Genomic DNA, 23,032 nt, shown 5'->3' with positions numbered 1-23,032 from the left:
TGGAGGTCACCACTCAGGTTAATTCAGATACAAAACCCCCCTTTCTTTCACTCTAGGAAGCAGTTGCTTTAACCTTATCTGTGTAGCCATAGAGAAAAGCTAAGAGTATTTGGGTTTATCTGATGGGAAGTTCTTGGCAGTTAATACCAAAGGGTTTTTCCATAGCTCTTTTTGTTGTTTTTGCTTTTTTGGTTTGTACAGGAGTTGAGTTCAACTTAGGGGCAGAACTTCCCTTCAACTCTCAGTGGAGATCACTCTACTTTGCAGTGACAGTAGCTTTAAAAACCTCAGGTTCAATACTTTCATCAATAGTAATGCATGCAAAGTGCAAATGGGAATTCTATTTTGAGTATAATTTGCATTCCTTTGTCATTTTAATCCCAATCGGTATTTCTGTGTCTTGTATCAGTTCAGTTCAGCGGCTCAGTTGTGTCTTGGCTCTTTGAGACCCCATGGACTGCAGCACACCAGGCCTCCCTGTCCATCACCAACTCACGGAGTTTACTCAAACTCATGTCCATGAGTCGGTGATGCCATCCAACCGTCTCATCCTCTGGGATACGATAAACATTTCATACTGTGATTTTCAAGGCCTTGCATGCTCTGGACTCTGCTTTCATCTTAGGCCATTCTCCGTTGCCTTCCCCTTGCTTTAGTCGTGCTGGTCTTCTCCTTCCATCAACATGTCCAGCATACTTCTGTCTTCAGATGCTTGCCCTTGCTATTCTCCCTGCCTGAAGTCTTCCTCCCCATCTTTGGGTGGAAATTACAGAGAGGGGGGAGTTATTATAACTCATGCCTCAGTCCCCGAGGTGCTTCTTCACTGAGCCTTTTGCTTACCACTCAAATTCAGATCTCTGCTGCCATAATTTTTTGTCACATCAACTGTTACCATTTTCTTCACAACGGCTATCATTATCTGATATTATCTTATTTATTTTTGTTTAATTTGCCTGTCTTTCTGAATTATAATGGTGTCACGAGAGCAGGGCCTTTGTATTCCATAGTAAATATTTGCCTGAAAACCATTTGAGCTCAGGATTTAAGTCATGAATTACAGCCTAATGATTGAAGTATTTTATTTATTTATTAGTGTATATTTAGTATCTCTGGCTGTCTCAAGTCTCAATTGTAGCACGTGGAATCTTTGCAGCAGTGCACAGGCTCCTCCTCCCTAGTTGTGGTACACGGGCGCTCTACTTGTGGCGTGTGGACTCTGTGCTCTGTGGCCTGTGGGGTCTTATTTCCTCCACCAGGGATCAAACCCACGTCCCCTACGTTGGAAGGCAGGTTGTTAACAGTGGACCACCAGGGAAGTCCGTGATTGTATTTTAAACTAAATTTTCAGAAACTTCTAGGTTTGGTTTACAAACAGTTCATTTGTAGTTAATTTTAAGTTCTCACTTGCAACGTTACGAAGAATAATTTATATGTTGTGTTGCTTCTGGGTAGACAAGAAACATCATTGAAATGGCCTATTAATCCTATATTCACTATCATCTATATATATCTAAGCCAAGAAGGAAAAGCATTGTTACCATGCTATCTTGAAATTAGCCTAGCCTGCAATTAAGTTGTCCTTCTTTCAAACAAGAAGCCATTCACATTTTGCCACACATGTAGATATAGCAGGCAACTATTTTTTCCTAAGTCCGGTTCTCAGAGGACCATGCATGGCACTGAAATCCCCACCCCTGGGTTGTCATACTGTCTTATGTTTCCCAAGGGCTGATGGCTTTCACACGAAGATTAGCACTTGTCAGTGAGCAAGATTTACTGGTTGTTAGGAAGCATGGAGAAAAGTCTTAATGAAAGAAGCCAGAGAAGTAATAAGACTTTATTGATGGGCCAATGAGTGTGGTAATGGTTGGAAATATTTAGAACTTAGATTCCCTGGGAGGTGTAATCTTTGGTGAAGGGCTCCAGTGTGAGAGAAAGGAGATGGTGATGCATGGTCTGAGTAAACACGCTGGAATAAAGGCCAAATAAAGCCTCTGTGGTGGCAACTGAAGAGGTACAAGTTTCTGACAACAAGTTTTACCCACTTCACAACTTGACGCAAGCGTGCCCTTGTTTTTTGCCTTTTGTCCTAGATAAATGCTCTAGCTGTAATACACTAATGTAATTTAGTGCCTTCTGAATGTAGATAGTATGCTTCCTTGCTGGTAAGTTCAAAGTCCACAAGAAGCTCTGTGTTTCATTCCTCATTCTTTCCAGGGTGTTTATAAGTCTAATTGAAGTTTTGGCACAGGGTAGCAAGGCATCTTCCAACGATAAGACAGAAGGCATTGCTTATTCATCCCTAATAAACATTTAAGGCGCTTGGCTTGCCAAAGAGCATCCAGCTTGCCTGCTCTCCCTCCTGTATCCCCAGAACTTACTCAAGACTTCTTTCCAAATGGTAGCTAGAGAAAAGAATCAGGATAAATTACAGAAGTTAATTTTATCCATTCACCTTTAAAAGTAGAAATGAAAATGTATTGTTGTAATTAACTTTTGTTTGTATATATAGTGAAAATCTATACCCTGGTGTGCCCAAGTAGAAGATTGTTGTTATTCAGTCGCTCAGTCGTGTCTGACTCTTTGTGACCCCATGGACTGCAGCACTCCAGGCTTCCCTGCCCTTCTCCATCTCCCAGGGTTTACTCAAACTCATCAGTTGGTGATGCCATCCAACCATCTCATCCTCTGTCGTCCCCTTCTCCTCCCACCTTCAATCTTTCCCAGCATCAGTGAAGTGAAAGTTGCTCAGTTAGATCCTACTCTGTGACCCCATGGACTATACAGTCCGTGGAATTCTCCAGGACAGAATACTGGAGTGAGTAGGCTTTCCCTTCTCCAGGGGATCTTCCCAACCCAGGAATCAAACTCAGGTCTCCCACATTGCAGGCGAATTCTTTACCAGCTGAGCCAGCAGGGAAGCCCTTCCCAGCATCAGGGTCTTTTCCAATGAATCAGTTCTTCGCATCAGGTAGCCAAAGTATTGGACTTCAGCTTCAGCATCAGTCCTTCCAATGAATATTCAGAATTGATTTCCTTTAAGATTGACTGGTTTGATCTCCTTGCAGTCCAAGTAGAAGGTGGGCTACCTTCATATCTGTTAAAATCCTCCTTCTCCCCAAAGAGACAAGGGTGGGGGATCTTTAATACTGATTTCTATTTGCTTCCATTTTCTGCTTCTTCAGGAGTGTCACTAGTTCACACTCAACTAGTATATGAATGCATAAAATATTATTTCAGATCAAAACTAGTCTATAAATAGGAAAATAACAGTTTGTATGAATGCGAAGTCCAGGATTGTTCATCTTACTTCAGTTTGATCTTGGCATTTTTTATTTGCTGACTTCCGCTTCCCTTCCCCACCTGCTCCCCCAGCCCTGATTGCAGCCAATGCGCTTGTACCAAGATACATTTTTGGCCTGTGACAGTATGCCTCAGATGCTACTCTGGGATGTGGAGGATACACAAGTGAAAGCTGGAGGCACAGGCATTTTCTCAGAAATACTCATAATTTGGTGGAAAAGACAGACTGGTGCAGGGTGGCCTGCAGTGTTCTGTGATCTGCTGAGACAGTGTAGGATCACAGTCCTCCAGGAGTTGGAGAAAGGTCCTTAAAGTCCACAGTGGAATGTTATTCAGGCATAAAAAAGAATGAAATAATGCCATTTGCTGCAACATGGATGGACCTAGAGATTTTAATACCAAGTGAAGTAAGCCAGACACAGACCAATCCCGTATGATATTGCTCATATGTGGAATCTAAAAAATAGTACAAACAAACTTATTACAAAACAGAAATAGACCCACAGACTTAGAAAACAAACTTCTGGTTACCAAAATGGAAAGGGGGGGTGTAAATTAGGCGCTTGAGATTAACACATACATACTCATACACACACACACACACACACACACACACACACAATAGATAACCAACAAGGTTCTACTGTATAGCACAGGGAACTAACTCAGTATTTTGTAATAACCTATAAGGGGAAAGAATGTGTAAAAGAATGTGTGTGTCTATATGTGTATGTGTGGGTATAATTGAATCACTCTGCTGTACGCTTGAAACTACCACAACATTATAAATCAACTATACTTCAATAAAACAAAACACCTTACACTTGGGAATATTAGGGAAAGCTTACCTAGGAGGTGACACTTGGGCTGAGGTTTAAAGGATACATGAGAGATACATGTCTCAGGCTGTCTGCTGCTGTCAGCAAGGGAAGTAGTTCCAAGCTTGATTTTCTGGAAAAGAATCTTAACATCCTTTGACCCAGTTATATGAACTGAATGTAATTCAAGCCATAGCCTGAGGGTAAACCCCAAAGAGGTCAGATGTTAATGATTTATTAAATGATTGTATTTTCTATTGGGACTTCCTTTGCACAGATAAGGAAAAGCGTATTGTATTTTTATGTTTGTCGTGTGTTGTAAAGAAGGCTTTCTCTAGTATTGACATATCCCTCATATTTCACATGATATAAGACCTCACAGAAAAGGCTGAGTGAGGTTCTTTACTTCATTGGGTAAGAAAAGTTTCTGACAGCTGTACAGTGTGGTAAACTAGCTCATAGTTTATGACCAGATCTGGGTTTGGAAAAGACCAGGAACGAGAGTTGTAACATATGGAACTTATTTGAGAAGTAATTCTTAGCTATGACTAAGAGCCTGTGCTCAGATGCCTGGGAAAGTTTAAAAGAAAATGTTTGCAAAATAAATCATATCTCTTGCTTGCTAAATTGTAGGACTTAGATAACTTTTGGGTACTCATGGACTTCTGTAAGTCTGTATTAAAGCTCTGAAGATTTCTCTTTTAAGCCATTTTTTTTCCGGTTTTATTTTTAACAACACTGTGATTTGGTTTGTTGGTTTATTCAATTAAGGAATTATTTATTTCAAAAGATTATCTTCTCTTCTCCTAGTCCCCAGAGATCCTTAAAATATTCACATACAAGCAGTTGCTATAGTAGTAGTTTATAGGGAAGATATACTGGGTGTGTATGAGCTTCTGGTGCTGTTTTTTCCCTGAACTGTACAAGTCCCAGTTACAATGTTTCCTGTATTTATTTATATCAAGATAGTATGTGACATAAACATCCCAAGTAAGTGTACCAGGGAAAGTGAACTAGGAAAAGGCAGTACTATTGTGGTTATGTTTCTGAATGAAGACTCCTTTTTTTTCATTTCCTAAACTTTAGTTGGGTAGAATTATGTGGGAGTAATGCTCTGATTTTAAGTTAATAATTGCAATAATCTCTTCTTAATTTTCCCTGTGTCTATGCTGTTTCTTATCTCACCATTACATTATTATAACTTTGCATTTCTTTTTTTAATATAAATTTATTTATTTTAATTGGAAGCTAATTACTTTACAATATTGTATTGATTTTGCCATACATTGACATGAATCCACCATGGATGTACATGTGTTTCCCATCCTGAACCTATAACTTAGCATTTCAAGAGCCAAGAAAATCTTTATTATTCAACTTAGCTTTACCTTTTATCACACACTTAAATATGACATCAGTGCAACAATGAAATTGTTTGGGGATGCAATAGAAAGTGTGTATCATTTTCCAAAAAAGATCTGGAATAGGGAAAATAATGTATCTACATTTCAGAATTTATAAATTAGTAAATAGAAAAATAATCATCTCATCGCTCTAATGCTATAGCCCTTTTTTCAAGTTTTCCTTTGTTTAGTGATAGCCTTACTCATATTTCATATAACTTTGTTTGGGGGCAAGACTTACTTTTGGTCATGTAGTGTATTCTTATTGTCTGAGACTGTGCAATGTGGTATATATCGTTAGACTAACTTGGGTTCATGGTGTGCTCCTGCCACCTACCAGCTATCTCTGACTTTACCTGAGTTACTTAGTGTCTCTGGATCTCAGTTTCCTTAACTACAAAATGGGAATAATAATAGTACTTTCTTTAGGGAGCTGTCGTGAGGACTGAAGGAGAACTCCCTTGGCCCACAGTCAGTGTTGCCGAACTGCTGTACGTGTGTACTATAGAATGCATTTTCCCAACTTTTTGTCTGACGGTTCTGACCTGTTTGCTTTTCTCCTCCATGCTTGCAGTCTGCGTTCCCTGATTCCCCTGCTCAAAGCCCTGTTCTAGTTTCCAGCTAAAATCTAACAGAGCCATGTGATTTTCCTTCTCACGTTTTCAGTTCATCAGAACAGTGTAACCAACCTTAAGGATGGAGGAGTAGGAAGTATTTGGATGGTGGTTTGCATTTCTTATTTCGAGGAGTTATTGCTCTTTTCATTTTAACCCACTATGGCAGTTTGCATGATGATAATCTTCCCTCTGTGGCATTTTGACTTGAAGCATAATATTGCTTTACTTTTTTGCAAAACTGATTTATAAGTGAAGAACTTGTGTGAATGTAGTAGAAGTCATTGTAAATTAATGGTTATTTGTTTTTTTGTGTGTGACTGAATTTTTTTCTAAAGATAATATTGATTAGCTTAGTTTCAGATTGCTACCTGTATAGTTATAGATTGCTACCTATGTTATACAGCATATATCAAAAGTATATTTTATAAATACTTTTCTTATTTTCAGAAATACTTAGTTTCCTATAGGTAGGTTGTCATCCACAGTAATATTATGAGGAACAGTGTTTGTTACAGTAATTCATTGCAGGTACCAATTATGGCTACTGTAAATAACTTTACTAATTTAGCAGTAGTGTGTTGAATTTACACTATGGCAAAAGCACTTTGCTAGGCAATGGCTATTCAAAAATCAATAAGACATTATCTCTACCTTTACAGGGCCGGAAAGATAGATGTATGAATAACCTGCATCATGAATGCTGTCGTTCTTCCTAGCACGAGATGTTTAGAGCCAACATCTTGTGATTAGCCTGCAGTGTCCAGGTTTAGCTTCAAAATCGATTAAATTGGCACTACAGAAACTTTCTGTCACTATGGAAGCCAGGAAATACAAAATCCTTGTTTTGTGTGAAAGTAAGTTTAAGTGTAAGGAAGTACAAATGAGTTCAAACTTTAAGGTATTGAGAAAGACATACTAAGATGGTACTGTTTTAAGCCCACAGATACATGTTTCAAAGACATGCTTTAATAACTAGATAAAAGGAATCTTGTATAGTTAGCATTCTTTACCGTTGTTTATGGTTTAATATTAGTGCCTTCCCAATACACGTTTAGCTCTGAAGCAGTGAAGTGTGGTAAAAACTAAACTGCCAACTCTTAGGGAGCGGTGTGTGTGTGCGTGTGTATATAACCCTGATGTGTAATGCTGGCCTATTTCCAGGTATAGAAATCTTTACCTCAGCTGAATTTGGCCCAAGTTGCTGAATGTAGGCTAGGAAGAGATGCCTCATAATGGACCCCGCGAGCCACTGTGAACCTTCCCAGTGCCCCCGCCCAGCACAGCACTCGCCCACCACCCACCTTCCTAAGCTTGCTCAGTTGTTCCTTGTTCAAGCTAGGTCATTCTCGGCTTTGTCTAGATGAATCTCTGTCCAGAGAAAAACTCCTTCCTCCCTCTGTCCTCTGTCCTGGCCTTCTCTTCTCTTCCAGCCCTCCTGTTATTGCAAAGGCTGCAATAAGAAATTTAAGAAATTGCATATACATTAGGATATCTTAAATCTTTCTTAAGGCTCTAACAGTCTCCCATTACATAAATACGGAGCAATTATGATTAAAATACATTAAGATCCAGCAACTAAAATATAACTGCCATAAATTAACTGTGAATTTGTTTAATGAATTTTCATTTCTTTTATAAATTTTTATAAACTTCTATTGGGATTTTCCTTAAATTCACAAACACGCCTTTAAAAAAAACACATGATTCTAATTTCTCTCTCAAAAGATGTTTTTAGTAGGGACTACCTAGAAGGGTATTCCCATCTCTTTCAGAAAGAGATGGGAATACCAGACCACCTGACCTGCCTCTTGAGAAACCTATATGCAGGTCAGGAAGCAACAGTTAGAACTGGACATAGAACAACAGACTGGTTCCAAATAGGAAAAGGAGTACATCAAGGCTGTATATTGTCACCCTGCTTATTTAATTTCTATGCAGAGTATATCATGAGAAACGCTGGGCTGGAGAAAGCACAAGCTGGAATCAAGATTGCTGGGAGAAATATCAATAACCTCAGATATGCAGATGACACCACCCTTATGGCAGAAAGTGAAGAGGAACTAAGAAGCCTCTTGATGAAAGTGAAAGAGGAGAGTGAAAAAGTTGGCTTAAAGCTCAACATTCCGAAAACGAAGATCATGGCATCTGGTCCCATCACTTCATGGGAAATAGATGGGGAAACAGTGGAAACAGTGTGAGACTTTATTTTGGGGGGCTCCAAAATCACTGCAGATGGTGACTGCGGCCATGAAATTAAAAGACGCTTACTCCTTGGAAGGAAAGTTATGACCAACCTAGAAACCATATTGAAAAGCAGAGACATTACTTTGCCAACAAAGGTCCGTCTAGTCAAGGCTGTGGTTTTTCCTGTGGTCATGTACGAATGTGAGAGTTGGACTGTGAAGAAGGCTGAGCGCCGAAGAATTGATGCTTTTGAACTGTGGTGTTGGAGAAGACTCTTGAGAGTCCCTTGGACTGCAAGGAGATCCAACCAGTCCATTCTGAAGGAGATCAGCCCTGGGATTTCTTTGGAAGGAATGATGCTCAAGCTGAAACTCCAGTACTTTGGCACCTCATGCGAAGAGTTGACTCATTGGAAAAGACTGATGCTGGGAGGGATTGGGGGCAGGAGGAGAAGGGGACAGCAGAGGATGAGATGGCTGGATGGCATCACTGACTCAATGGACGTGAGTCTGGGTGAACTCCGGGAGTTGGTGATGGACAGGGAGGCCTGGTGTGCTGTGCGATTCATGGGGTCGCAAAGAGTCGGACACGACTGAGCAACTGAACTGAACTGAACTGACCTAGAAGGGTAGAGGAAAATTAACAAGAAGAAGTAGCATTAAAAGAGGAGGAGGTGATAAACATGGAGTTACATAAATTATCAATTTGTTGAGGCTCCTTCCTTCTGACCCCTCACTTGAAGCCACTTTGACTCCTCTAAACTCTGGGATAAAACCTGGAAAAAAAAAATCTTCCTTGGGACTATGATTGGCTCAGCTCAGGATATACGGAGTTTCTGATTTTTAGAATGGGGGAGAGGGGCAGAGGTATGTTTCCATCAGCAGGAGGACACTGATATACACGGGAAAGCTGTGTTACAGGAAGATCTTTGGTCATCTCCTATAGGGTTGAGAAACATGAGAGCATCATAGAAATTTAATAGCAATGCCACTAGAGGTACACAAATTCAGGGGACAATGGGGTTTCCTGAGAATGGCTAAATGTAGAGGACTGCAGAAGTAACTCCACCAGTTTCTGTTCATAATGTTTTCACCTAGTGGGGAGTGCAGAGCAGTTATTTAATACCTTGTAACAACCGAGGTGGCAGTATTTCCTACATTATTTGGAGACTGTGTTCTCAAAGGTAAGTTTAACGTCAACATTTTCCTTATATGACCTTTGAGGTAATGCAGCCATTATCTACAGGAGTGTTTTCTTAAGTGCATACTTTTTGGTCAAAATCAAAAGGGAAGTATTTGTTACAATGAGCATATGTGCAGGATGTTTGGAGTAATTGTTTTAAGTAATTTTTAAGATGTCAGTTTTAATTGGATCCTTCATATATCTGTTATTTAAAGTTGAAGTATAGTTTTGACCTTTTTTGCTGTTTTTTTTAAGCCTTCACTATGGGCTTCCCTGATAGCTCAGTTGGTAAAGAACCCGCCTGCAATGCAGGAGACACCGGTTTGAGTCCTGGGTCAGGAAGATCCCCTGGAGAAGGGAAAGGCTACCCACTCCAGTATTCTGGCCTGGAGAATCCCATGGACTGTATAGTCCATGGAGTTGCAAAGAGTCAGGCACTACTGAGTGACTTTCACATGATAGTTATAAATGTAGTAATCAGGATGGCAATAAGTAGACACAAGTTTGTGAGGAGGCATATGTTATGGTTAGACCTTTTTACAGATTTTTTCTACAATGCTTGAAATCTTTAAAAGTATCTTTGGTTTAATCTACCGTTAGAGATTGCTGGATAAGAAAGAATAAAGCAAAAGTAGTTTAAGAGCAACAAAAAAATCTGAGAAAAATAACTTACCTTTCTAGTCCAAATAACTCAATATTCAGAGAATTTCATTTGGTACAACCTAGAGTTATGACACTATTAGGTCACAGTGAATTCTATGGAATTTTGCAATTTACCCCTCTCTTCCACTTTCTCAGCTACACTATGAAAATGGTCAATTTCTTCTTGGATGAATGCTTTTCTGCTCCCTCGTCTTATGAGTATAGATGGTTTTTTATTAAAAAATAGCTAACTTTACTTTGAGTTATATTCAGGACAGTCATAAGCTGTAGAAGCAGGGAGGACTGCTTAGGCTACTAGCCACCGTGTTCCGTTTAAGAAGTCTTGGCATTCAATACCTGCTGATGAGATTTCACTCTTTTATTAATATATGAAACTGCAGTAACAAATTCCTAAGTCATTTTAAAAAAATATTATTGTTTTACAGTTGACCTACTCAAAAAAGATGAATTTAGTTAAGAAGCAAGTACAACTTTGTATTAATAGACTCTTAAGATCATTATATATAAAATATAAAAATGTTAGTAAACAGGCTATGAGATAAAGGCATATTTTCATCTTTAGATAAAGGAAACAGACATGGATTGTTTGAATAATTTGACCAAAATCACACAGTTTTCATGGGATAATTCAAGAATTAAATACAAACCTATGCACTTTCCTAGAGAGTATATGTCTACTTATCTTCTGAAGTAAAAAATGAGATTCCTATAGCATCATTCTCCAAAAACTTAAATTTCTTTTTCTAAATATATTCCTATAAGTATTATTACTGGTAGAAGTAAAGGTGAAACTAATATTAAATATAAGTGAGTTGGATCTAAATAGATGAAGTCCAATGAAATAGGATTCATCATAGAACACTGACTTAATAAGTAGAATCAAAACATCCAATATTGAAGTAATAAGTGACATTCAAGTAAAAATGTAATGGATTATTGTGGTGGCCAGATAACCTTACATGTTTTTAAAAGATAAAGGCATGATTTTTCAGAGTACGTTGCTATTCACATTAAAGGATAGAAAGTAAAATGCATTTAGTTTTTACTTCATATTACTTATTATATGAAGGTCTTGTTCATATGTGTGTCCTCTGCTCTTTCTGTGAGATTTGGGTTTTGAGTTCTAATTTACTTGGTAAAGAACCTGCCTGCCAATGCAGGAGACACAGGAGATGTGGGTTCGATCCCTGGGTCTGGAAGATCCCCTGGAGAAGGAAATGGCAACCCGCTCCAGTATGCTTGCTCAGAAAAATCCCATGGACAGAGGAGCCTGGTGGGCTACAATCCGTGGGGTCACATAGCTTGTCTGAGCATGCATGCACATGACAATTAGAAAAACTGTGGGTTTACTGACTTAGAGGAATGCCTCTTGTGAGGTTGTGGAGAGCTAACTTTACTAGTATCTAGGAGTGAAACTCAGGCTATCCCAAGACCACCTGCCATAGCTTTATCCAAAAGGGCGGGTGGGAATAGGATAAGGGGTTGGGACAGGCAGCGAAGAGATACTTGCTTGTAATCCCAAGGACTCTGATCTGACTTCCCCAGTTATAAATACCAGTGAGACAATGAGCCAGTCTTACCTCAGCCTGTTTATAGGTGTCTTCCACATTGATCGTTTTCAGTCTACTCAATATACATACCTTCGTGATATTTTCACTTTGTGTGGATTGATTATAATAGCCATCTCAACAGGAAATTGTTTTTGTAGTGAGCTACATCATCCATGCTTTATTTCTATAAATAGCTTGTTCTTTGTAGCCTTCTCAAACAGTTGCTTTGATAGCAGAAAATCATTAAATCTCTTCAAAAGTATTAGTCGTTCAGTCACGTCCCACTCTTTGCGACGCCATGGACCATAGCCTGCCATGCTCCTCTGTCCATGGAATTCTCTAGGTAAGAATACTGGAGTGGATTGCCATTTCCTTCTCTAAGGGATCTTCCCAACCCAGGGACTGAACCCAGGTCTTCTGCATGGCAGGCTGATTGTTTACCATCTGAGCCACCAGGGAAGCCCCAATCTCTTTAAAACCTGGAGTCTTTTAGAGCTTTTAGAGATAGAGAATTATCTTACATCCTGGTGGGATACTGTAACAATTGATTTGTGATGAGCTGTGACTGGTACCAACAACAGTCAAGTTTAACCAAGACCTCAAAGGGGAAGAGAAAGTAAATGTGTAAGAAGAATTACTTTTCAGATTTGTTTTATTCCATCACTACTCACTTCCTTGGACAGACAAGTTATGGTAAGGGTCTCTGCAGTGGAAAACAAGCATTGAACATTCCTATAGGATAGCTCTTGAAAATTCATGGTCTGTAGAAAATTATAATTCACGTGTACTTGGAGAGAAAAAAACCCAAACATGTTTGGATAATGCTTCTTCTAACCACATAAAAACATTTTCTAGTCATTACTTTTGAGTGATTTATGAGCACTCCCTTGTGGCTGTTTATTAGAATCACTTGAAATAGCAAAAGAAAAGCAACAGGAAGCTGAATTGTCTGGTTTAATGGAATACACCCACAGTCAAAGTGTGTCTACCCAGTAAATGTAGTATTGTAATGTCTTATTACCCAATATTAGCTTTGCTGCTCTGATGCAGAAAATAAGTGAAATAGCTGTGATTATTTTTGAATTTAAAAATGGACCAGTACTTACAAAAATAAGTTTTTTAAAACCAAGGTTTAGATAATGGTTAAAAATTATAAAATAGTTAACCCTTAATTACTGAAATACGAACTTTTTAAAAATTTATCTTATCAATATCTAGAGAGAGCATTAAAATTGCATTTGTATTTTTCCTAATGCCTCTTAATGAGGTCATACAAAGTAACACATTCCAGAAATATTATGGAAGTTTATCTCCTGAACTCTGTGACTTGGTTCCATGCCCTACCCCCCGCCCCATCCTCTAGTATTACCTTTTGGAAGGAGTTTTATCAAGCCCTCTGCGTAAATTTGAGGAGAAAGAGTTCCATGTGAGCCAGAATTTCATTTCTCTAGATTGCTTTTTAAATCTTGAGAAAGTCACCAGTGTTGTACGCCAGATTCAGATTTTTAATTATGGTTTCTTAGCATTTTGTATGTTATTTTCCATTATTATTCAGTTGTAACAGTAACCCTTTTAAACCTACCTAAATTTTAAATACCTTCTTTACTTCACACTTGGATTACATCAGAATTGGAGAATTTCATCCATGTGATCGACCAGTGTGTTGGGATAAAAGGCATTCGTCCCGTGGCGGGTGTGCAAAGCCGAGAGTCAGAAGCAGACAGTTGGGTTGTAAATCCACTTTGCGCCCTTTGAGTGCTGGCGTTCCCATTTTGATCTCTTGAATTTAGATTCACATATTGTGAACAGCAGCCCATTGACTGCATACAAGAGAAGCATCATATGTCAGATGTAAAGCCACACATATGTTATTATGGTTTATGGAAAAATGTAGGTTCCTGTTATCTACCACTGCAGATGGGTACTCTGAAAAAGTTTCTGTTAAATTTATTTGGATTTCAATTTCTCCCTTTTGAATAACTACCTTTTAAATCATCTTGGAAATTCTCAGACTGCTGAGGATGGCTCTGAACTCAATAGTTGACATTGTGAATTCTGTGATGAAACAAACATTTATTGAAAGCCTGCCATATGCCGAATCTATGCTTGCAATTTTTTGAATATGTGTATTTTTCCTTTGATTTTTATGAAATTCTTAAGAGATACAGAGATGAAGGCATTGAGTCTTAGCAGGTTAGGTGCTGAGATTCAAAATGGAACAGGGTCTAACTTCAGCATTCACATTCTTAATATATTCCAGATGATTGTTAGGTTTTGAACTTCATTATTCATATGAAATCAACTTTAATCTAGATATTGTGAAGGGCTTAGCATAGTACTTGGCACACATTAAACACTCAACAAATCATATCTCTTGTTATCTCTATCACTCCTTTGGATGTTTTTCTTCCCCTTCTTTTTTTTTTTTTTTTCTGTTTAGTACCTCTGGAACTTATATTTTTATTCTCTAAGTTTCACATTAATAGAATGAGAGCAGGGGGAAGAAAGAAAAAAATTGAGCAAATCCAAAACAAAAGAAAGAGATGAAGAAATATAGACGAACTAGAGATAGGAAGTAATACTTGCCCACTGGGTGATTGTTAATTATCACATTTGGCTCAAGTTTATATTCTCACATTTTGTTTTATTCCCAGGCCATATTTACGTAACAGCCAGAGAATAGTTGTGGCAGAGATTTGAACTATTGAGTATGAGTGTGAGTGCTAGCGTCTTAGCACATGGATCCGCCATCCACTCTTTTGTCTGGTCTTTCCCAATTTAAAAACATTTCATTCGTATTGACTAGTTCCATGTTTTGAAGTGGGATACTCTGATATTTCCGTGAATCTTTCATGGAATCCAAAGTAATAGGTCCAAAGTGAAATTCATTGTCATTATTCTTTCTCTACCAGACATACTCCCTGCCTCATTTACCCTAGTTCTTAAAGTTCTGCTGGAGTTCCAGTGCCTGAGGCTGAAAACTTAATGTCACCTTTGATTCCTCTGCCTCTGCAGTTCCCTGCTACCCATCTGTCAACACCACAGGCCTCTGACCTAGTTGTCTCTTCAAACTTGTGTTCTTCTCCCAGCCATTTACCTGGCATATCTTGTCCTTAATCTCTTCATTCTCAAAGTATCCTGCATATTACTTCCTAGAACAAGTTTTTACATTAATCCTCTTTTTAGAAACCAGCAGTGATTCCATATTCAGGTTACTTTGCTTAGATTATGGGTATTCTTTCCTTATTGCAGTTAAATTTCCTTATAGTAATTACACACTTTTCTCCAGTTAGATAATGTTAATAGCTAATAACACATGGAACCTGCTGTGTGCCAAAAGTTTTCAACATAGTTTATATTCACTGTGCCATTTCCATTTTTAAAAAGGTAACTGAAGGCCTGTAACTTGGTTGGTGCACTCACAGTCAGGATGGACTGTTAAGGAACGGGTAGTAAATGCTTCATTTTTCCCTGTGCTGCACTCCCCTACTCCCCCACCCCACCTCATATTTGCATAATTCTGTCTCTTGCCTTTTTTATGGTCATGCCCGTTCCTAGGATATTTTTTCTCTTTGGTGTATCCAGTTCATATCCACTTCCTGTTCACCTCTATCCAATACTTCCTGTTCACTATCCAAATACTACCTTGACTTATTTAGTTCGCATGGATCTTTTCTGTTGTCAAAATTCTGATGTGTTTGTGATGGATTCTGCATAGTTAATCATGTAACTATTCTCAATGTACTGTGATCAGTTGTGTCTAAAATTTTCCGAAAATTTTGGCAGAACTTTATGACATTAAATACTTGTTGAGTGAATATTTTTTTTTCCCCTTTTCACAAGTAGGCATCAACTTTCTAGAAGGTATAGCCCATGCCTTGGTTTTTTTCTCTTCCCCACATAGCTCAGTAGTGTGCTTAGCACATATGTAAGCACCTAGTGATTGAATGTGGGAATGTCTAGGCCATCTGTCTTTTGTGACGTTCATAGAAAATACCTTCTCATAATGTGCACATAGATATACTTCAACCAGTAGGGTAGTGTAGAAGATTCGGATATAGAAGTGTATCAGGTATATCATTACAGACGGATATATGTTATATATGTTTATTTGGAGATATTAAAAACTATAAATTTTGAGTACTTTCTGGACGTAAGGCACTGAACTAAGTGTTTTACATTCATTATCTTCATCCTTAAAATCAAGTTGTTAGGTGATACAGCTGGAGATCAGAATGTTTAAATAGCAGTTCATAAGCTATGGAACTGTGTTGAAGTCAGCCATTCTTGATTTTAAATACATGTACTTAAGAGTTGTGCTGCATATCTTGTTATTCAGACTCATTGTTTGAGTTTTCACCACTTGAGAAATATCTCTTTGTTTAAGATCATTAACTTTAAATACATTAGGTCATGCTGGTTTCTAGCATAAAGCAAACATTCGTAACTGTTGGCCTTTATTGTTGCTATTTTTCCAAGTTACACTAAAGTGTCCATGACACTGTCTTTCCTTATGTGAACTTTAAAGGCAGAATCCATTATTTATTACCTCTGTAACATCTGGAGAAATATATATGTGTGTGTTTCAATGTATTTGGAGTTTCACTAGGGCAAAGAGGATTTAGAGAGTGAGAATTAAAAGTGAGCTACTTTGCTACTGTTCCCAGTCATCTCTCTGTAGTAAAATGCCTGCCCAGTGTATCTTGATGAAGCCCTGTCCGAGCTCACAAAAAGGAAGGTAGGTGATGGATGGCAGAGGTATCTGTGCTGGCTGTCAACGTCTTGGGAAGGATTTTGAGTATTGATCTACTTTATATTTTTTCACAATGGAGGATTTTAGGTACTTTTTTCAAGAGGTCATGTGATTTTCCTACAAATTGGAAAATGACAGAATCATGGAAAGCATTATTTAGTTTTTATTTTTGTGAATACTGTCTTTGTGTGTTAGATTATGGAATTTAAGAAATAAAGCTTGACTAGAGAATAACCAGTTTAGTGAAAATAATTGAAAGTAAAACCCATTTATTGAAATTTTAAAATTGTGATATAATGTCAAACTTATTTGAAATTATAAGAATAATATAAGGAGCTCCTGTATATGCTTTAACCTATTTTAAAATAGTGACTTATGAGAAAAATAGATTTTTCTCTTCATCTTAGCATTTTCTAACTATGTAATAGGTCATAGTATTATCACAGCAGTAGAATGAATGGTAATTTTGTTAACTGGGGCTGCCTCCCCCCCCTCAACTTTATTGGTATATAATTGACATTATATAAGTTTAAATTGTATAATATGTTGGTTTGATGCATTTATGTATTGCAAAATGATTAATACCATGACATTAGCTAATACCTCCATCTTGCAACATTATTATTTCCTTTGGTTGTGAAAACATTTAAGATCCTATGTTTAATGTTAATGCTTTTTAAAGTGATTTTTTAAAAAATCAAGATTTCCTTCCAGCATGTTGCTTTCCTTAGACATATGTCTTCTGTAGCCAGTCACTGCCCCTGACCCAGCTTGAACCCCCTCACAGTATTCGTACAGATTGATTTAAAGATTTATCTGTTTGAAAGTTTAAGTGAAACCCAATTTGGAGTCCTGGACTAAAACGCCATTGATTGAAATAAAATCAGTTACTGTTTTAGTGTGGTTGGAAATATTATGAGAATATGCAGGCAAAGCCCAAGTGTAAGGACTCTAATAAAATAGGGAAAAAATAAGCCTGATTTTATTTTGCAGCTGTACAATTATAATATTCTAGCGGCAAGATGGAAAGCTTTTATATGGCTCAATTTTCAAATGATGCTTGAACTGACTACATTAAACCAGTATAATTAAAGGTATCTTAAAATTTAATGTCTGATGTGTAGTTAAATTTTAGAATATGAAGTTTAAATATTTAAGATCTCACTATGTATACTTGTTTTCACATTAGTCACATTATTGCTAGGATCAAGTGAAATAATTTGTGAAAATTTAATTATAAAGTAGAAAATGACTATATGACATGTGTGAGGTATTTTTTATTTCATTTATAGAAGCAAAAGGGAACAAAAACTGTTTATTTAAGTAAGTGGAATAAGGGAGGTATCTTTTTTTTCAATATTGCTTGCATGAATTATACAGAATTTAATGTAATTTGTATGTTTAATTTCAGATTCAAAATGCTAATGATGTATTAATTGCACCACTTGAGAAATTTCGCAAAGAACAAATAGGTGCAGCAAAAGTAAGTGTTACATTTTATTATTCTTCATATATTCTCTTGATAATTAAAGATAATAGATGTAATTTCAGATGTTAACATTTTTGAAATTAGAATGACCTTTTAAAAATTCTGTACGTCATTTAAAATTTTTGCACAGAGCCTATTACAAAGACTGGAATTCTTTTAAACAGAAGAAAGATATTATTCTCCTACTGAATAGAGAAAAAGTCAGCATAAGTGAGTTTCTCCCATCCCAACAGTGGTAGGACATTAGCAGTTTTAAAGAGGGTAAAATCATTGTAAAAATATGGTAAGTATTACTAACACCTATATAAAATAAAAATTAGGTATGTATGTTGAAAATTGAGGCAGTAATTATAAAATTGCTTTTATTTTTTCTATTTTTTATTCTTAATCAAAATATGTGTTTGTGGATAACTTTAGACATCTTTGTCATGCCTCTGCATTAATGGTTAATTCCTTATGGATCAATTAAAATTTCTGAGCCTAATAATTTCTGAAATTGACTTGCAACTTCTTTCCTAGTTCCATGTTTATCTACATTCTCAACATCATGTAAGGACTTAAAATTTGAGTTTCTAAAACAGAATTCATCATCTGTCATAATTCCCCCATCCTTTCTCTGTTTTGGTTTTCCATTCAATCAATGACAAACCCTTTTCTCCTTTGAGCAGTGTTTTCATTCTCCTGCAGAAATATTTCTCCTTCTATCCTTCTCCCTCTGTCTGAAATTTTTCCCCTCCCTGGAATATTTCCTACCCTTAACTTGTTGAAGTCTTGCTAGCTCTCCATGGCTTATTTCATATCTCTGCACCAGAAAAAAGCCTTCCTTTACATGGGTCTTTCCTTATACGTCTGTTCCTTTCTAGAATTGATTTTTTTTCTTAGAGGATCAAGTAATCTGTATGTTTATTTCCGGTGAAAAGCTATCACAGTCTGCCTTGAATTAGAGTTTTATGTGCACTTACCCACCAATTATGAGCCATTATCAAGTCAAGAACGAAACCAGAACCATTCTGTGTTAATTAATTCAGCAAACATCTATCACTATCTCTGTTGGCCCACTTATGGTGTTTGATAAGATTAAGGGATACAACTGTAAACAGGACAGACAAGCTCCCTGCACTTGTGTCATTTATTATCTTTTGTGTGTTTACAAATGCACTGAGGATTGTGGAACAGAAGTGCACGGTGCCTTGTGAGAATATAATTAATGGAACTGACCTTGTCCAGAGAACCAAGCAATGCCTTCTGGAGGAAGTATTGGTTAAACTGAGAGCTGAATGATAGGAAAGAAACAGCTGGGAATGGAGATACAGGGAGGGGAAGAGGGAACAGGGTGGATATGAATGAAGGCCTTGAAGAAAGAGAGAGCCTGGCATTTTAGAGTAAAATGTTTTAATGTGTTTGGAACATAGAGGACCATGGGGATGGAGGACATGTCCACACCTTTATTAGTGGTTCATTGTTTACTCCTTATTCTGTTTTACTCTTATGCTCTGATCATGTAAAGAAATGTAGGTAGAGGAGTGATTATACTTGCGCTTTAAAACATCCCTCTAGTTGGACTGGAGGAGAGGGGACTGTTTGAGCGAAGCCAGTTTGGGAGTTCGTCGCTAGTGGCTGTGGGTTCAGAAGGGGACAGAGCTGTGGAGACAGCAGAGTATATCAGACATAAAATGGAAAGAGTAGGAAATGGGTTACAGACTGAAAAGTGAGCAACAGGACATTTCACAGATAACTCCCAGGATTCTGTGTTGTAAAACTGGGCTTTTTTTTCCAGCAGCTTACTGAGGTAGGCAGCGTTTACATTTGAATGGCAGAAATGTGGAGTTTGGCCTTGAGGTAGGATGACTGAACCCAGGGTCTCAGCACACCATCCAGGTGGAGACAGTGAGTTGGCAGGTATGCGTTCAGATCTGAATCGGAAATGTGTTTGGGATCATTCTCCAGATGGTAATTAAAATCATGGGAGTAGGTTAGAGCCCTTAGGGAAAGAAGAGAGGAAGAAGAGGACCTAAATTCTTGATGATCTGAGAACTCTCAACATTTGATGTTTGGAAAGAAACAAAGACAGAGAAGGAGGCTGAGAAGGAAGAAGACAGGAGGAAGAAGAAGGAAGAAGCAGAAGAAGGAAGAAAATACAAGAATGTGGTGGCTTAGAGCAAGCAAGAGTCTTTTCAAGCGTGAAATAGCTGATCTTCCTTGAGATCCAGACTGCAGGGGCTTTCACTGAGTTATTAAATCTGTGACCTGATTAAATCCTCACAAGCAACCTGGGAGGTGAGTGCAGGTGTTAGTTACATCTGCTTTACAGTGAGGAAAATGGTGAGGTCACCTGCATGCACCAGATCCCCGAGCTGGAAAGTCAGACCCTGGGTATGAAATCAAGCCATTTTCCTTCAAGGTCTTGGTTTACAATGTTTCATTTCATCAGTGGGCTTCCCTGGTGGCTCAGACAGTAAAGCGTCTGCCTGCAATGCGGGAGACCTGGGTTCAATCCCTGGGGGAGGGAGATCCCCTGGAGAAGGCAGTGGCAACCCACTCCAATATTCTTGCCTGGAAAATCCCATGGACTGAGGAGCCTGATGGGCTACAGTCCATGGGGTCGCAAAGAGTCAGACATGACTGAGTGACTTCACTTTCATTTCATCAGTGATGTTTTTATAATATTAAAAAGCTTTGTGAAGAATTCTTTTTCTGGCACAGAATATTCCAAGTTTGGAGACCATATAAAATAGTAAATTTCACATTTGTATAAATTCTTATTTGTTTATGTTTGCTACAGGGGTAGTAGCATGAGCGAATACACTCATTTTATTTTGTTTTTTAAGTATCTCAGTTGCTGAACAGATCAGCTGGGAGCACACAACAACATTCTACAATCTTGCCTACACATTGGGAAGTTAAACTTATGATCAAATCCAGATGACATCTTGAGCAAAAATGCGATTGTAATGGGCCTCCTGGTGGTATTGATTTTGTGTATTTTATTTGCCTGATAGCTCTTAGTACTATATTGTTTCTCGGCTTCTAAGTAATCCTTGTATAGTAAAGTGAATAGAAAGCAGGAATTGTTTTCTGCAATATTTGTTTAGGTCATTATCTTTTTTTTCTGGTATTGCAGAAGCATCTTGGTAGGAATAAAAATCTTGAAGATGGCGATTTCTTTCTATCGCTTTACTTCCTGTTGTACTTAGTTATCTTTTTACTTGGTAAATAAAGTTAATTCTACAAATGATACTCAGCTGCTTTTCACAGTCTTGACAGTGGAGGTTTTGCACAAGTGAGCTCAGGCCTGTGAGGGAGCTAGAGGAGAGGGCCCTTACAGCAGGACATGTGCAGTTGGTGCTGGTGGAAAATGCTGCGTCCAGCTGGCCCTTCCTCACGGGCAGATGGTCCTGTTTAGATGAAATGGACAGAATCCATGGACCACAGACATTCCCTGTGTGAAGTGTGTTTTTATGGAGCTTTGAGACACCTGATCCTTTGCTGTGGAAAGTGAGGCCCTGAGTGACTTATAGTTGTTGAGAAAAATAAAGCAAAACAAAACAAACCACCGCATCTGTGAGAGACATTAGAAAAGATTAATGATGAGATTGTTGAACTGAAGGACAGGGGAGATGGGTCCTGCCTGTGAACAGCTAAAGATTAGAAGAATTATCCATAAACACTTGCCAAGTGTGTATTTATTTTAGAGGTTCTTATTCTGAGGGTGTACACAGAATGGAATTGTATTGCAGGGCTCACCTATTTACTACACACGTCCGAGTATAGAAGTAAATGTTGGGTTTCTTTAATTTGCCTCCTGATACACTGCTGATTTAAATTCTAGAAATGAGTGGAGAGTAGGTATTCAGAACGATTAATCTAGCTAGAATTCCCATGATATGAATGTACCTAGGGTAGCATTATTGTAGCACATGATAACATTTTTTCACATTTTTTGTATACACTGACGAATATATTTCATTGCATTGGAAGTGTTCTCCTTGCCCCCGGAGAGAATGAATTGTAAGTCACATCTGCACACATGTTCCTGCACAAACTGACTCCAAAATATTGGTAGAACTTCATACCTGAGTTCTTAATCAAAGACACATGTAGGGAGAAATCTCTGTCTGGCTCATTTTTCCACATATTAACTGACTGAGCAGGTAGTCGGGGGCAGAGTAAGGACCAGAGCTCAGTCCCTCGGACCATCGATCTTTTGATTCCTCCGTGCTGCTCTTTAGAATACTCTTTTGTGAATTTTGCTTTTTTCTCTACCATTAGCAAATAAATGTTTCAATGTGAAACATTTTAATGATAAAAATGTTGCAAATAAGCCCAAAGATGACCACTTTGAAGCAAGCCTAACTAATGTATCTCCCTTGATTTAAAAATTCCCCAGCATACAGTAGGCAGTTAACTTGGGCTGCTTTTTTTAGATAAAAGAGACATGAGGAATACTACCCATTAAAGTTAAAAGGTACATTTTCGTTTTATGGGAAATGTTTTTAAAACTGGTTTTCATTTTCACTCAGACTTTACTGGAAATCATGTGAACATTCTTCCATGGTTTTAAAACAAAAATAAATGATATAATGTCAGTAATGTAAAAATAGAACTTGATTTTCTTTACATTAATTTCATAGTGAAAACTAGTAGAATTGGATAATTCTTGTCCCTTTGTTTTGTCCATAGAAGAATTGGTTCTGCCTCTGAACATTGTTAATTACATGACAAGGCATGTTAATAATTTTAGCATATGGTGCCTAAAATATATCTGTGGATAACTGTCACAATTACTATACAACCTTAAGATTTCCTTCATGTGGAAACTGATTGCCTCCTAATTTGTTGTCTCAAATATGCAAGTGGTTTAGGGAATCTAGAAGGATTACAAATGCTTTCAAATTTAAAAGAATTTGTCACTAAGCTGAGTTATGCATCTAATTTAAAGCATACCAAGTGCTTGAACTCATGTTAAGAACAATCCAAAAGCGAATCCCCTAGTGGTCCAGTGGTTATGACTCTACTCTCCTACTGCAGGGGGCACTGGACTTCCACGGAATTATCTTTTGGATCGTTCTC

The 23,032-nt window shown here is 37.8% G+C and overlaps 1 protein-coding gene across 2 annotated transcripts in view; it reads left to right on the top strand.

The window, feature by feature from the left end:
- The window catches only part of ARHGAP42 (Rho GTPase activating protein 42), a 349,579-nt gene that overhangs the window by 176,925 nt on the left and 149,622 nt on the right, over positions 1-23,032 (top strand). For both annotated transcript variants that reach the window (XM_070803334.1, XM_070803335.1), the window contains one exon: positions 17,885-17,956. In XM_070803334.1, the coding sequence (XP_070659435.1) occupies positions 17,885-17,956 (72 nt within the window). The remainder of the gene's footprint in view (positions 1-17,884; positions 17,957-23,032) is intronic.

Source organism: Bos indicus, chromosome 15 (assembly GCF_029378745.1).
Source record: "Bos indicus isolate NIAB-ARS_2022 breed Sahiwal x Tharparkar chromosome 15, NIAB-ARS_B.indTharparkar_mat_pri_1.0, whole genome shotgun sequence".
NCBI classification, from domain to species: domain Eukaryota; kingdom Metazoa; phylum Chordata; class Mammalia; order Artiodactyla; family Bovidae; genus Bos; species Bos indicus.
This window is presented reverse-complemented; position numbering and strand designations above follow the sequence as displayed.